The sequence below is a fragment of the Neolamprologus brichardi genome, chromosome 20 (assembly GCF_056152115.1).
Source record: "Neolamprologus brichardi isolate AB-2024 chromosome 20, ASM5615211v1, whole genome shotgun sequence".
NCBI lineage: Eukaryota > Metazoa > Chordata > Actinopteri > Cichliformes > Cichlidae > Neolamprologus > Neolamprologus brichardi.
In genome coordinates, this window is record NC_142123.1 from 9,367,086 (window position 1) to 9,383,203 (window position 16,118).

Consider the following 16,118-nt stretch of genomic DNA (forward strand, 5'->3'; position numbering starts at 1 on the left):
CATCAGATTGCAAGACGGAGAAGCGTGACTTGTCACTCCAGAAAACACATCTCAACTACTCTAGAATCCAGTGACGGCATGCTTTACACTACTGGTGGCACAAAAGGCTTGGATGCAGCTTGGATTGCACTTACATGCAGCTGCTTGGCCATGAAAACCCATTTCACGGAACTTTCTGTGTGCTGTTCTTGAGCTAATGTGGAGCCGCATGAAATTTGGAGATCTGTAGTGACTGACTCTGCAGAAAGTTGGCAAAATCTGCGCATTATGCACCTCAGCATTCAGTGACTCAGTTTTGTGATTTTACATAGCCATTTCATGGCTGAGTTGCTGTTATTCCCAATCACTTCCACTTTGTTATAACACCACTAACAGTTGACTGTTGACCGCACTTCATGCACATGTGGCATCCTATTGCGGTACCACCCTGGAATTCACTGAGCACTTGAAAGCAACTCATTTTTTCCACAAATGCTTTTGGAAGCAATCAGCATGCCTAGGTGCTGGATTTGATACACCTGTGACTGTGGAAATGAGTAGAACACCTGAATTCAGTAATTTAGATGGGTGAGTGATAACTTTTGACCATAAAAGTCAAAAGCTTGCGTTTTTTATAGAAGCCATTGAAAAAGAAGCTATGCAGGACCCCAGCCCTCAAATACTATATAACCTCTGTCTTTGTTCAAAGGGTTTTTTTGTCTTTTGACTTGGATGTTACCCAGTATTGCTATACTGGCAGCAGTCAAGAGGGTTCAGGACAACTGTCACGACCTTTAACAAAGTTTCTATCCCATTATTACTGGGATCAGACCCATTTTCTATATTGGGTTTCATATGTCTTAGTGTTAGCCACCGAGGAGAGCTTGCTCCTGCCTTTTAAGCACAAAGAAATAACCTTCAGAAACTGATTTAGGCTTCTCTGAAAATCTACGCTCATTTCCCTTAAAATTGAACAATAAGGCAGCTGCTTCCTGCTTTCCATTTCTTTTTTGACTGCTATTATTTCTAAATTTGTTCTAAAGGACTTTCTTTTTCAGCACCTCCATTTTATTCAAATTACAATGTCTCCAACTAAATTAGTTTTGCTTACTAATATTTCATCCTCACCCCTGTGTCTCCTTTGCCTCACCCTGGAGTCGGGCCGTTAAATTGAATCTAAGAAAATCTTTGTTGTTAATATGTGACAATGTTAATGCCGTTTCCAGGTGTTAATACTCATAATCTTCCACTTCTTCACTTCAGAGGCCTTTTTTCCATTTTATTTTGGATTCAGATACAGATGAGAGAGGGAAATAATGGTAAAAAAAACACTCTGGAAAATAAGAAAGGCAAAAATGTGTCAAGTACACACTCATGCGGACTACAAACCCTTGTCAGCCATTATTGTTCACTACAGTGCATAGAAATATATGGCCTTTGTTTTCTGACTTGGTTTCCTTTCCAAGATAAGATGTGTTTTCCACCAGAGTTATCTTTGACTTTCTGCTGAGCGCTTTATCCCCAACCCAGATATAAAGGCAATATGATTATTTTTCCTCAAGACTGCAGACACATTAGAAATGCGAGTTTTGCAGTTTAAAAAATCTTTCTGTTGAGCCCTAAAGGCTTTATTGGTATGAAGTCACTTTTGGCTTACTCTTGATGGACTCCTGACTAACAGCCACGAGACCAACCATCACAAATAATAGTGGTGCACTGGCACTAGTGCATTTTCAACCCTTTTTATTTTTCCAATGCAAAATGGAAGGATAAGCAGAATGCTTAGTTTCCACTTACAACTCCCACATTAGGGCGACTCGTCTAATTAGAAGACAACAAAAATACACACAACCATTCCCTTACAACACACTGCTTTTGTTTGTGCTGTTAACAAAGCTCTAAAACAAACTGCATCCAAAAGCATGCAAATTAGTCTTGTTCTGCCTCCCCCCTTTCTCTTTATGCAACAATCACAAAACAGCATTTAGGCATGTTATCAGAAACGAATTCCACTTTTTTTAAACACAGATGTCGAGTGTACATTATGACAGCTGAAGGGACCGTGCTGATTGGTTACAGTGCACCTGTCTGGTTCAGCAATCTAAAAGCAAGCTCTGGGGAGGGGGAATATCAAATATGACACTAAAGTAGGAGACAACAAGCTTATATATGTGTGTGAAAAAGAGAAAGAAACACCCACATAGCACCGGTGTGCTCATCACTCAGAAAAGTCCCTCTTCTGTGACTCTGGAAATGGAGTATAATTTAACTTGGGGGCCATTTCATTGTTCCCTTTAAGCTTCTTAGCTTTAAAATATTCATATTTCAGACGAGGGAGGAAGAAATCTGTGACGGCAGCAGACGGAGGCAAGAGGGAGAAGAAAGAGGATAGCGAGCAAGATAGGTAGAGATAGAGAGAGAGAGAAACTGATGGTGTGAGGAAAAAGAACAATGAAATGAAAGAGAAACTTGGAGGACGGGTGTGAGGAGATGGATAGGGAGAACAGAAAGCAGCACTTTAACTGATGTTCTCTTATAAACAACTTTCTCTCTGTCTGTCTTTTATTTTCTCTCTGAAACACTTCATGGTAGACCTGTCCAACAAAAGACAAAGCCATTTCGCTGTCATCTTCCCCGCCACTGGTTTCCGTGAAGAAAAGAGGCGAGAGCAGACAGACTGTGTAGGAAAAGACAATCATAATTATAATCTGGATGTCACAGAAAGCAATTATTTACAGATACCCTGTCACACTTGTGCTGACAACTGCCAGGAAAGGCAAATGCATGATTTTGTTAGATAGGGTAATGTAAAGACAATTTGGTGTTTATAGTAGAAAATTGTAATGGTAAGCTGTACTGAGACAGAAGGATACTTCTGTTCCCAAGACGATATAACCACACAGTAACTTTAGCAATACTATATACAATAAATACAGTAGTAGTCAAAATGTGAATGGTTGAAATTTTGACTATGACTGTGCAGTTTACCCATATGGGAGAAAGACCCTTGCGCAATACCAATGCCAATTGGCTGGTGGATTTCAGCCTACAGCAGCTTCCCAGAACAAGAATCAGTCAACATCACGATGCACACATCCAACCATTGGTCTCAGACACGAAGAGCTGGATAAAATCAAAATCTGGCCCAATCCACTCAAACTTTCTGAACAAGGTAACAAAATACTTTCATTGATGAATCTGTAACATACTTCTTTGCAACCCAGATGCTCCTTGCAAGCAACATAGCGTCTGTGCTGAGTAGACACACAAATCTACAAACAAGCATGGGTCAAAACTGCATTTTAAACAACATCAAAAGGTCAAAGAACAAGATACAGATTGGCTGGACGGACTACAACAAAGCTTCTCGTCCCAGATCCATAGATGCAAGAGTCTACCATAGATAGGATCCACATTTCAGGTTGTCAAGAGATGTCGGAGCCACTCACCTAATATCAGGGTTTGGGATGCACATGCATGTGGCTGAAATACCATACAGGAACATATGTGCCAAAAATGGCTTAAAAGTCCCCAAGACTCAAAAGTGGTTGAAAATGGCTGAGCTAACTTCTTGTGGGACTTCAGATTCGAAAGTAATAAGCAGGTGCAGTGCTGGCTTAGCAACCATACACAGCTTGACAATAAGAATAAGAGAGAAATTATGATAGATGTAGCAGTTCCAGGTGACAGCAACATAAGAGTGAGACCAGGCGATACTAGGAGGTGAAGGATGAACTGGAACAGATGTGAATGTTGAATTCTAAACCAACAGGTTTGAACCCAGAGCTCTCTTGTTGTGAGGTGATAGTTCTAGCCATTGCTGCACTGTGCTTTCCAAAAAACAAACAAAGAGAAACACTTCAGGACAAGGTAACTAGTGTTTATTTAATCAGGACTTCTTTGTTAGAAATGAGGCAAATGTAGTTTACTGTGTTTTTTTTCTTTCACTTGCACCACTGTATACAGGAATTTAGTCTTCCATAATTTTGTTTGGTAATTATTAATTGTTTTGCTTGTCACTGTGCATGCATGGTGCACGAGATTGACTTCCATGTGATGTTGACTCCTCTGTGTGAGTACATCTTAGTCTTGGCACTCAAAAACAGCAAACAGTAATTGATTAGAGCCTTAGCCTAAGTGATCCAGCTGGAGGACAGTTATGCAAGAGCTGAGTCGGTTGAAAACAGACTATACATGCAGTGTTGCCTTAGTGAGCCACCAAATCTTAAAATAATACAAAAGAAATCTTATTAAAACGTACTGTAGACGCTAGGTCCACAAGCTGATTATTCATCATAAAAACTCGGCACATTAATTCATTTTTACCTGCATCTTATGTGCTTTTTAGTTGCCCGTATATGTGTAACAGCAAGGCTTTCTCTCGTCACAAAATAGAGCACTTGTAATAAGCGGATAGTTTTTTGTTTCTTTCTTTTGTTAGAGGATAGTGAGAAATAAAGGAGTCACTTGAGGTTATCAAAAGAGCTTTAATCTTCCATCCCCATCACCAAAAGAAAAATATGGTATAGAGCTGTGCACATATTGGATAATGTAAGTGAGCGAATGAGCAACGATAACAAGAGGAGCGTTGATAGTAAACATGAAGACAGAGACAGAGATGGAGTCAGCAGGCGCAGAGATGTAACACGAGGAGAAGAACAGCAGCGAGCGGTGATGTATGTGGGCCGTACAGTTATCCAAGCGGGCTGGGCTGTTACTCCTGCTCCTGTTTCTGCTGTTGCTGTTTTAAAAGAAAAAACCCAAAGCTGAATTGATATGCTAATTTGATTGAGAAGGTGTGGGTGGATATGGAGAAGGCTTTAAGCAGCGAGGGGGACAGAAAGAGAAAATGACAACGAAAAGAGAAGAGAAAAAAGGGAGAGTGGGAGTAGCAGATGTGATGGAGAGAGAGAGAAAAGATTGAACTGGAAAGAAAAAATGGGAAAGAGTGGGAGGAGAGGCAGGTTCAGCGTCGCGTTGCACTTCGGGGTAACAGAGTTTACAGTCAGTCACTGAACAGCTGTCAGTCAGCTGCGCATTAACTGCAGCTGATACAGGGAGGCAAAGCCATTTCTGCCAGCACTTGTTTGTTAAACAAAAGGAAACTACATAACTGAAAAAATAAGAATAGTACACACTATTATTTGAATGATGTCTTTCACATATTTTTGTTAATGATAAAATACTTAATTAAAATACTAATAGAGCTAGCAAATTATTGGTTAATAGGATAAGTAAACAAGGCTGCTGATGTAAACTTTCATGTTATAAATCAATTTCAACTAAGAAACAAAGTCCCCAACACTGTTACATAGACATAAAATATAATGTAAAAAATTAAATACTAATATTTATTGATTATAAGTGTAATATATGTTTACTTTTTTTTCTTCACCGATTCTTAGATACAACCAGGATCAGATGGTGCAATAAGGACAGTTGTCATTCAGGAAAGGAGGCTTCATGTTGGAGTCCACAATGGCTGGTGCTTCCTTGAGAAGCCACAAGTGGTAGTACTGGATGCCTTTCCCTCAGGAGTCAGAGGACGAGCAGGCAGCCCTTCCAAACAGAGCACTCTGAGTAAGGACAGGTGAGCAGGAGGAACTCTTTATGTCTACAGTAAAGCTTTAATTCTACACCATAAAAGAGCAGAGATGAGCAAAAACCTTTCCAGGAGTGATAATGTTTATGGTATTTCCTCAGCCTCTCCAGATGCCTTTCCTTTTGCTGATGGGCAAGTGATTTGAAGTTTATCTTGCCATGTCAGCACAAGCTGTATTTTTGAAAAAGCTTGGCTGGTATGAATATTATTTGTCTGTATTACTGGTTCAGAGATGCCTAGAAAAAGTTCAATATGCAGACTTTCTTCCTTCCTGGTGTTTCATAAGATATGCAGTATATATAATGTATTTGGTGTGTGTTAATGTTATTATACAATACAATACATGCATTATATAATGCATGCATTATATAAATAAAATTACGCTGAATTGAATTGAATGCACTGATAAGCACGGCAACATCACAAGGCCTCGATGCCCAATGGAAGATGACAGTGGTGGCTGATTGCAGGATCTTCTGTAGCAAAGAAAAAACCCTTCAGAACAGCCAGCCAAGAGAAGAATCAACACACATTAAGAGGTCGGTGTGCAAACGAGGACAGATTTATTAGCCCCTCTATTAAAATTTCATTTTTTAAAAAGTGTTTCCAAAGTGCTGTTAAACAGAGCAAGGAATTTTTAACCCAGCTTTTCTAAACAACCTTGTTTGAATTTGGATGCTTAGATTATTTTACTTTGCACACAGAAATAAAATAGATGGTCTTCCAGATCTTGGTCTTAAACTAATCCCACAGATTTTCTGTGGTATTCAAGTCAGGCTTTGTGCAGGCCAGTCAGTAACATTCACTTTGATTTTCTGGAGGTAGTTCTTCACCAGGAGCAACGCATGTTCTGAGTTGTGCAGGAAGAAAAAGTGACTGCCAAACCCAGTTTTGCTGCTGACTGCATGAGGTATCTTCCACCTTGATGAGATCTGAAATTCCGGACTGAAGCATCCCCACAGCATAATACCCCCACCACTGTGTTTCAATGTGGGGGTGGCGTTCTTTGGGTTGTACGCCTCTCACGCATTTCTCGAAACATAAGCAGCACCTCTGTGGCCAAAGTGTTAGTCTCGTCTCACCAAAGGGTGTACCTCCAGTATACATAATCGTTCTGAGGTTGGCGTGCTAAAGTCTGGCTTGAAGGTGTCTCTTCTGCAGAAGCTTTTCTTGGTCTACAACCTCACAGTCCATTCCTGTGCAGGGTTCTAGTGATCGTCTTCTTTGAGAGGACAATCTCGACTTGGGAATAGGGCCGCCACAAACGATTATTTTGATAGTCGACTAGTCACCGATTATTTTTGCGATTAGCCGACTAATCAGATCATGCGTCCATTGAGAGTAAAACCTACAGCTTATTGCACCAGCATGCATCTGCTCTTATATAACTATCACTAGCTTACAGCTTTAAGTGTTTTAGGTACGTGCTAACTAAACATAAAGTTAATTTTTAATGAAATTTGCAGATTGTTTTGGTGGAGTTTAATAAACTCAGCCGTCTGCTCCTTGCTATCTAAAATATAACAGGACACCGGAGTATATTCTCGAGCATCTCACACTTCTGATAATCAGTTGTCTGCTTGACGTTTATTCAGATGTGTAAAAACTATAACTTTGATCTCAGCCAAACTGATTCACTCAGGAACAAATAAAATACTGAAAAAAGCCAAACAATAACATTTTAAGTTATCTAAGTGACTTATATCATGTTTAGCCTGAGTAGCGAAAGACGGCGGTGGGTTTGAAAATGATGTGCCGGGAGTCCGGTGTTTGAAAATATGTGGCGTCTTGATAAACTGAGCAGATATTTGAGGTTTACACAGTTACATTCTCGCCTGAAAATATGTTAAACGTTTATTTTATGACCCAGAAAGAATAATAAGAGTAATATTAAAACTAACTAGCTGCCGCCATTGTTGGAAACTAAGCAGGGCCACGCTATGAATTCTTGGACACAGCTTCTTCTTCTTCAGGGTTTAACGGTTGGCATCCTTGTACATGCAGTGCTGCCATCTCCTGTTTCAGTCCGTTATTACACTCTTAAATCCTACTACTTAGTCCTGCGTCTTTTGGGATCTTACAAAGCTTCAAACGACTCGTCGACTATTAAATTGGTTGTCGACAATTTTGATAGTTGACGTAATCGTGACTAGTCGACTAATCGTGGCAGCCCTACTTGGGAAAGTCATTCACGCGTCTCTGCAGTTGTTCTGGGGTCTGTAGAAACATCTCTGACTAGTTTTCTTTCCAGAGTCTTTGAAATCTTTCCCTTTCTATCTGTGCCAGGCTTGTTCTGAGCTGTGTGGCTCTCTTTGAATTTCTTGATGTTAGTTCTCATTCCACTTCTTGACACTTTGTGAACATCAACAATTCTTTTTCTTAAGTCTAAAGTGATTTCTTTAGTTTTTGAAATGATGCTTGTGACGGCTCAAACCCTCGCTGAAGTTTTTATACTGTGTTTAAATTGGAATATAACCCTCAGTTTTAACTTGATTTTACAAGTAAGTTCTGAGCATTGCATAGTTGGTGGTATGACTCAATAAAAAAGGTCACTTTTTCAGGGAGCTAAGAATATTTACCTTGGTAGTTTTTGTTTTTTCTGTATAGTGAAAATCCCTATCTGTGTTAAAAAGCATTTGAGAGGTTTTTGACAAAAACTTTAAATTTCAAGGGGGGAATTATCCTTATCTGTATATAATATATAATCCAAGAGTTAAATACAGTAAACAGAAGAAAAGAAGGGAAAATAAAGACTGTCCTATCTAGAGCTGAATTTTCTGCTAAGATTCACTCAAATGCATCAGTGTTCACTGCAAGACACTTCATTTTACAGATGGTACAGAACTCAAAACATACTCCGAATGGCTGTAATTCCACAGTTGTTAATCCATTACTTTGTGAAATCTTTGCTGAAAGTCAGCACTTCAGCTGCATTTTGATCTTGGTTTTCCAAATGTATTGCAGTGCCAAACTGAGCCAAAAATGATAAAAATTATATCCTTTCCAAAAATATCTGTACCGAACTGTAATTTCACACTCCTGCTTGCCTGCTTGCTGGATAAACAAGAACTTTTAACACTGTGAAAAAAAGAAGTGCACATTAAATCAACACAATAGTCATAATGTGGAATGGTCATGTCTCGATGTACATTATGTTTAAAACTTTCTGTGTGGATTTGTAAAATATTTGCTGACCTTGGCCATAACAAATTCTCTTTTTCATAAGGGCTCCCATTTGCTAACCCAAGCTTAGACCCATAATTTAAACACTGTACCAAAGCATACAAGATTCATACCTCATAAAACAGTCATGAAGTACATTCAAATGTACTACATTCGGTGTTAAAGTGGTTAAGCCAGTGTAAGGTCACGAGCACCTGGCTTAAATCATGAAAATAAAACAGGAGAGAGAGAACTCCCAAGTGAATTTCACCACTACAATACAGATAAATTGCAATCAAAATCATATTATCCAGACAGATGGATTTATTTATGTATCTACAATAGGAATGTCAAACATAACGCCCAGAGACAAGAACTGGCCTGGTAAAGAATCCAATTCAGCCCACTGGACAATTCTGTAGATTTCTGTAAATTAACAAAAACTTAATATTTTGAACTACCAGAACTTTTTCTCCAGTTTTAGTTTTACTGGCCTGTATGTCGCCCACGATGTAAAATGAATCCTTGATCTACAATGTCCAGTCCTTAGAACCGCTATTCACAATTGGTGAAATTGAATAAAAACAAAAAATAAATTAATAATAAAGATATTTTGTGTTTTTTTTAACTAATGAATGTAATTAATTAATTAATTAAAATATATGAATAATTTTTGAGGTAGTTTACAATAGGTACACCAACTATAGTTGAGTGTACTATAAGTGAGTGTAACAAAGATATTTTCTCTGGAGTGAGGAATAGTTTGAGATTTGACTGGCAGCTGTGGCAAAAATACTAACAACTGAATCTCAGTCATACAACAAAATAAAAATAATGAAACTGAGTATGGTGACGTATTACTTATTTTGATTTTGTAAAGTTTATGTCGTATGTGGAGTTTTACTTGTATGCTCTAGCTTTGTCCCTTCTGTGAAGGGAGTGAAGAAATATGTTTGTGTCAACAATACTTTCTGGAAATAACACATTCTGTCGGTGGACAGTGACGGCAGAAGATACTGCTTACACTTTCACAACGGTTTTCCACACCTCTCTGTCAGCGTGTGCACTTTCATTGAAGATGAGCTTGTCGGGATGATTAGGAGAAATATTTTTCTACGGTTTCATGAAATAATGATAAACAGGACTTTTGAGCTCAGGATCAAATAAGTCTGTCAAATGTGAGAAGGAGATTAAAGCAAATATGCCAAAATATGCTGTAAAGCTCAGCCGATAACACGCATACACACACACATAAAAGAAGTGAAAGATGTTCCCCTTCTCACTGGGCATTTCAATAAAAAATGTGTTTGCTACTTCACATTCAGGAGTAGCTGATGTTGATGATGATGTGGATGATTATATGAGTGGGGTATTAGTATGAAAAGTAATAACATACTAACCAGCGATCTGTCCTTAATTATGGTTTAAATATGAATAATAATAATCAGTGTCCAAAAATTTAAATCTTTTGCTCTTTCCTGAATAAAGTGAAAGTAAATGCAGTGATGTAAGACTACAGCACCAATGTAGGGAATAATTACTTTGTTTGAATTGTTTTGGTGCTGCCAGGAAAAGCTGGCAGTCTGTCTTGGTTATGTTATGCCTGATAGTTTCAGACAGCAGAGAGAGAGGGAAAAAAAGGACTCTAGAGAGTCCATGAAGCGAAAAAGGAAAAGGCTCTCGGCCCCACCTCGTGACACGCTAGCGCTCCACAGTATGCTCCCGCCTATGGTGTATGCAAACTGTGAATGACGAATACCAAGAGTGCTGTTCCATTTCTCACACAAGAGGCCGGTGCTTGCCAAGGAACATTTAGCAAATCCTCACAGACATTGATTTTGAATCATTTTAATAGAAAATGCAGCTTTATTAACAGAAATAATGGGACCTGTGCATTTCAGTGACATTTAGTCACTGCTTTGCTAACAGCTTTGCATCGTTTGCACTTTACTGCATGTGTGTGTCTCTTTGTTTCTTCTTCAGCTCAACATCTTCCCAGCCTCAGATCCTGGGCCTTCGCAGCAGCCTAGAGCTTAGACTGACCAATCATCAGGCTCTGGCAATCATCTTTCAGCTAGAGTATGTCTTCTCTACTCCAACAGGCCGAGAGACTATGGTAAGAGAAATGCAAAAGCACATGGATTTTGTTAGTCAACATTCTAGCCAAAAGTTAACTCAGGAGCAATCAGAAACACTCAAACAAGTCCTCACAACATTGTCTCAGCTCCACTCTGTCTTTGTTGTTTCACCATCTCCTTTGTGTTCTTTGAGTGTCACACCTTTTCCCCATCGTCTCCCAGAGGAAATCACTGAAAGCAATGTGGCCTGTGTGAAAGAAGTGTGGATGGTCAGATTATAGTGTGAGCTGATGTAAGTTTCCAAAGACATGCAGGCTTGTAGGTTGTATCATAAAGATTTGACCAGATTCAACTATACATCAAATTTTGGTGTTTCACCTCCCATCTTTTTTCAAATTTTATTACAGCTTCTATTTAAGTTTCATAAATCAATTTAATAAAAAAAGATAACAACATGCTGAACATGTTTCTTTAAACATGCATTAATGTGTAGTTTTCTGTTTTATTTTTCAGCTTAGACAAGTGTGCACTCTTTTCCTCACAAAGCTGAGGTTGAAACGTAGAGCTGTTAGATCTTGAAAAGAATCCCATTGCTCTTGGCTGGTTTGGTGGTATAAGTCATTTTTATTATCAATTAAAATAAGTTATCAATTGCATCACTGAAATTCAGTCCACCCTAGGAAAATTTTGGGGAGTTGTTCAAAGGCTCTTTGAGAAATCCAGCAAGTTCCAGATTATTGTATTTTTTACCATTACAGTGTGGTGTACTTTTTTATTAGGATTCTGTACTTTTATAAATACTTTGTTTCTTTTCATTAATATGTTTTTATAGTCACTATGGTGTGTCAAATTGAGACAAATAAATAAATAAATAAATGAATAAATAAATTAATGTCTCAGAAAATCTAAACTCCTCACATCCGTGGTAGCCCAAAATATCCAGCAGCATAAATACCTCATCAGAAGTATGCCTGGATATTTTTCCTTCCAGTCGATTCTCCAAAATAATGATAAATGATAAAAACAGAATTCAGTGATTTGCAAATATAAGTTTAGTATATAACAGAAAAGTGTAGTTAAAAATGGAAATTTCATTGTCTATGTCTTGCTTTAAACTTCTGCACAATCTGCTTTTTCAACTTTTTAACTCAACAAAAATTATTATGTTTTCTTTTACATAAATATGTCAATCAAAGGTTTTTGAAGGGGCTCATTAAATGTTGTTGCCTAAAATAACGTCACATTAACAAAGCAAAGTCTTGACTAGTGTTGTATCTACATTTTAGGTAGTTCTACAAAAAATGAAGCTCAAAATGCAGGTCTGCTTAGAGAATTCCTTTTAATTCTCTCTGTTTCAAATATATTATCTTAGATATTACTTATCACAACTAAAGCCTGGCCAATTAATTATCAACCAATTAACTATCTGCCTGAAATTTTACCAGATGATCAAAGTTAGTTAGTAAAAGTTATATGCATTAGGAAGCCCAATCCAAATATACACTGACACATCTTAATATATAAACTTTGTGTGTTGATGTTTTTGTTTGTTAATTTTGACTGCTTAAAAATAAAAGAAATAACAGCAATTTCATTAATGTTGTCAGTTAATTGATTATAATATCTAAAGTGTTACATCTGTTTATATTGGCAGCAGGCAAAGCTACAGAGTCGACATGTCCCCAAGGGAAGTAAATTCCAAATTCAAACCACTTAACAACCTCAAATGGCTTAAAAAAATCACAAAAGGACTGTGGTAATTATGTGCGTGGGAGAGCCTTCAACACTTAATGCATGCCAAGGCTGGGCTCTTACTGTGTGACTGCGCGTTGTCCCTTACACAAGCATGGGTCACCAGATCACCAATTAAAAACAGCAGGAAAAACAACCAGCCATGGCTGGCACGTACCACATTTGCGTTCATGTATTAATTCACCCAGTCTTACCTTTGCATCCACTTGACAGTGTATTGTAAATTGACAGATTCTCCCTTTTCTTTCTTTCTTTCTTTTCTTTCTTTTTTTTTTGTTTTTTGTTTTTACCATGGACAAGAGTGATAATTTCCTGTTGAGACATAATGGTTGTTGGGTTGTGGGAAGGCTACTGTTTATATGGAATAGTTTTCTAACACATGAAAGCATTATTATAACACTAGTATCTCATAGGTGACTTTTAGAATTTAAAAAAAGAAATTGTGACAAAATGATACAGAGAGCCATCCTAGTGACTCTGAGCAGTTTAACAGCATGAAATTCTAACGATTACCATTCTCTTTAAACAAACTGTTGGGCTAATTGAAACTTTGACATAGTGATGGTGCTAGATATAAGCCAGTGGATGAGCAGAGCCATTCTTGTTTATACTTAGAAGGGTGCTTATGTCTGTATTAAACTGTATTATAGCCTATCAACTGTGTGGAATATCTCACTTAAATTCACAACTGGCTGTTAGCAGTTGATTAAATGTCACCAAAGTGCAACTGACCTATAGCTAGAGTGGCTAAAAGTTACACAATTGCATGTGTATTTAGGTGAGAAAGTAGAAATAGGGGGTGAATAGAGAGAATTTTCAGCACGCTCTACCCATTGTTGCATCTCTTTTTAAGTTTAGTCTTTGTGTAGAGCAGATATGGCCACAGCTGTAGGCTTGTTTGCTTTAAAAAGTCAAGACTTTTTATTTTGTTTCATAAAAAAAAACAGTCAAAAGTGAAATGATATCATATTTACATAATTGCACCCTTTACTTATTACTAGATTAAACACGTCTGGCAGGATTGAGTTTCACAGCTCATGATGTTACATGTGTCGCACACCTTTCTTTTCTTAGGTTTCTTCCTTTCATCATAACAGATTTGAAAGGAAGCATTGGTGAAAAATTGTGATATAGCCTTAAAATGATATCATGATACTTCAATTAAATGTATAGTAGTGATATTTATGATTATATAGAAAAACAAACACTGAAAAATGTTTTATTGATACTTGCAGGTGGCTTTAAGTAAATGAGGTAAATTTCTTTTTCCATCCTTATTTTGAAATGAGCTACTGTCATTTGACGACACACTACCTAATTTGAGGTGTGAATCTATTGAAACAAGGTGCCAGCAGCTGTATTATGCCTGTAACATGCTTTGACACTTGAGTTTAACAATAACTAAAGTTAAAGTCACCTAGAGTAACCTTTCCACCATGTAACCGCCTCTCATATGGAGTGCAGCTAGCAATGCTCAGTTGAGTCATTTGTTTACATTTGGTTTGCACATCACCAGCTGCTAGCATCCCGGTTGTACTTGGATCAGTTTGACACAACAGGTAATGTTTACTCTGTGTACAAGTTTGTGAAGCACGGTTGAGTCACAGATGTGAACATGAAGATGGTCATAACTGGACTGTGGTAGGAAGCAATGAAGGCAAATAAACGTGAAATTAAAATCATTTTTTGTTTTTTTGGAGTTGGAGTAACTGAACGTTTTCCCACTGTCAGGGTTACATTAATGTTATAAATTTACTGAAGTGGTTCATGGTCCCAGTAATATGATGTGTGTGTTTTTGATGACCCCATTCCTAATGTGTCACAATTTGCATTGAGCACATTTGTGCTCACTAAAGTATGCACTGTGTAAATATGTGTCATGAGGTTTGCCATTAAATCTACCAGCCTTTGTTCAAAACATCAGATTTACACAATATTTCTTACTCTGATAGACATATTGCCATTAAACATGTCAAACTTTCAAGCTCCTAGTGGATTTTTGTGTCTATATTAAAAAAAAAAAAAAACTTCATCCAAATTTAGAAATTCTAATAAACTTGATAGAACCATCAAATTGTCATCTACATCCCCCCAGAATAGCAAGGGAGGGTGACAAAAACTACCTTCTGCCACACTCTACTTCACCACCTTCACCTTCTTTGGCATAAATGTTTGAATGTTTGATGAGGTGAGAGATATTTAGTGGGTGGAGGGTAATTTTTGTCTCTGTGTGTGGGAGAGGAGTGCGTGTCTGTGTATCTGCGTCCTGATGTGTGCATATGTTATTTGTGAATGTTAATGCACAGGCTGCTCCTTCTTGGGTGTTGACTGATAAGGATTTGATGCGTGCTGCCTCCTGAAGAAATCTCACCCAGCCGCCCACTGCATCTTGCACAGTCCTGCCATACTATCAACTGACTGCTACGCCCTCACACTCTATATCTCTGGCTACCAAGAACAGTGCGATGGGACACTATACAGGTCCCTTGACTGTGTCACAACTGTCAACTATGTGGTGCTTTCGAGGTGTTATAGCTGTATTGAGCCAGGGTGTATCTTCAATGCAGACAGCTTTTCACTGCCAACAAGACTTCACACTATTCTATTCTATTCTATTCTATTCTATTCTATTCTATTCTATTTATATAGCGCCAAATCACAACAAAAGTCGCCTCAAGGCGCTTCATAGATACAGAGAAAAACCCAACAATCATATGACCGCCTATGAGCAAGCACTTTGGCAACAGTGGGAAGGAAAAACTCCCTTTTAACAGGAAGAAACCTCCGGCAGAACCAGGCTCAGGGAGGGGCGGGGCCATTTCACCCGGTTGGGATGAAAGAAGGAAGACAGGATAAAGACATGCTGTGGAAGAGAGACAGAGGTTAATAACAGATATGATTCAATGCAGACAGGTCTATTAACACATAGTGAGAAAGGTGACTGGAAAGGAAAAACTCAATGCATCATGGGAATCCCTGGCAGCCTATGTCTATTGCAGCATAACTAAGGGAGGATTCAGGGTCACCTGGTCCAGCCCTAACTATATGCTTTAGCAAAAAGGAAAGTTTTAAGCCTAATCTTGAAAGTAGAGATAGTGTCTGTCTCCCAAATCCAAACTGGAAGCTGGTTTCACAGAAGAGGGGCCTGAAAACTGAAGGCTCTCCCTCCCATTCTACTTTTAAATACTTTAGGAACAACAAGTAGGCCTGCAGTGCGAGAGCGAAGTGCTCTAATAGGGTGATATGATACTACAAGGTCATTAAGATAAGATGGGGCCTGATTATTTAAGACCTTACTTGACACCACTTGAGAACAACAAATGTGAGGGTTCATGTGTGATTGCTGGCACAACCTCTTGTAAGATATTTCAAGCACTAGTATAACTCTGGTGGTGTTTGAAAATAAGTGGCTTCTGTTAGTGTGTGTGTACTCACACATAAGGACACACTGCAGGCCGTGTTGAGAGATGCCAGGCTTTTGGCTAATGGTATTTAGGGAATCACCTTGTTGGTCAAAGAATGCTATTTGTAAACCTGTGTTATCA

At 38.3% G+C, this 16,118-nt stretch overlaps 1 protein-coding gene across 2 annotated transcripts in view; it reads left to right on the forward strand.

Moving 5' to 3' along the window:
• The window catches only part of nphp4 (nephronophthisis 4), a 166,242-nt gene that overhangs the window by 51,094 nt on the left and 99,030 nt on the right, over window positions 1-16,118 (forward strand). For both annotated transcript variants that reach the window (XM_006785366.2, XM_006785367.2), the window contains exons 7-8: window positions 5,385-5,569; window positions 10,727-10,859. In XM_006785366.2, the coding sequence (XP_006785429.2) occupies window positions 5,385-5,569; window positions 10,727-10,859 (318 nt within the window). The remainder of the gene's footprint in view (window positions 1-5,384; window positions 5,570-10,726; window positions 10,860-16,118) is intronic.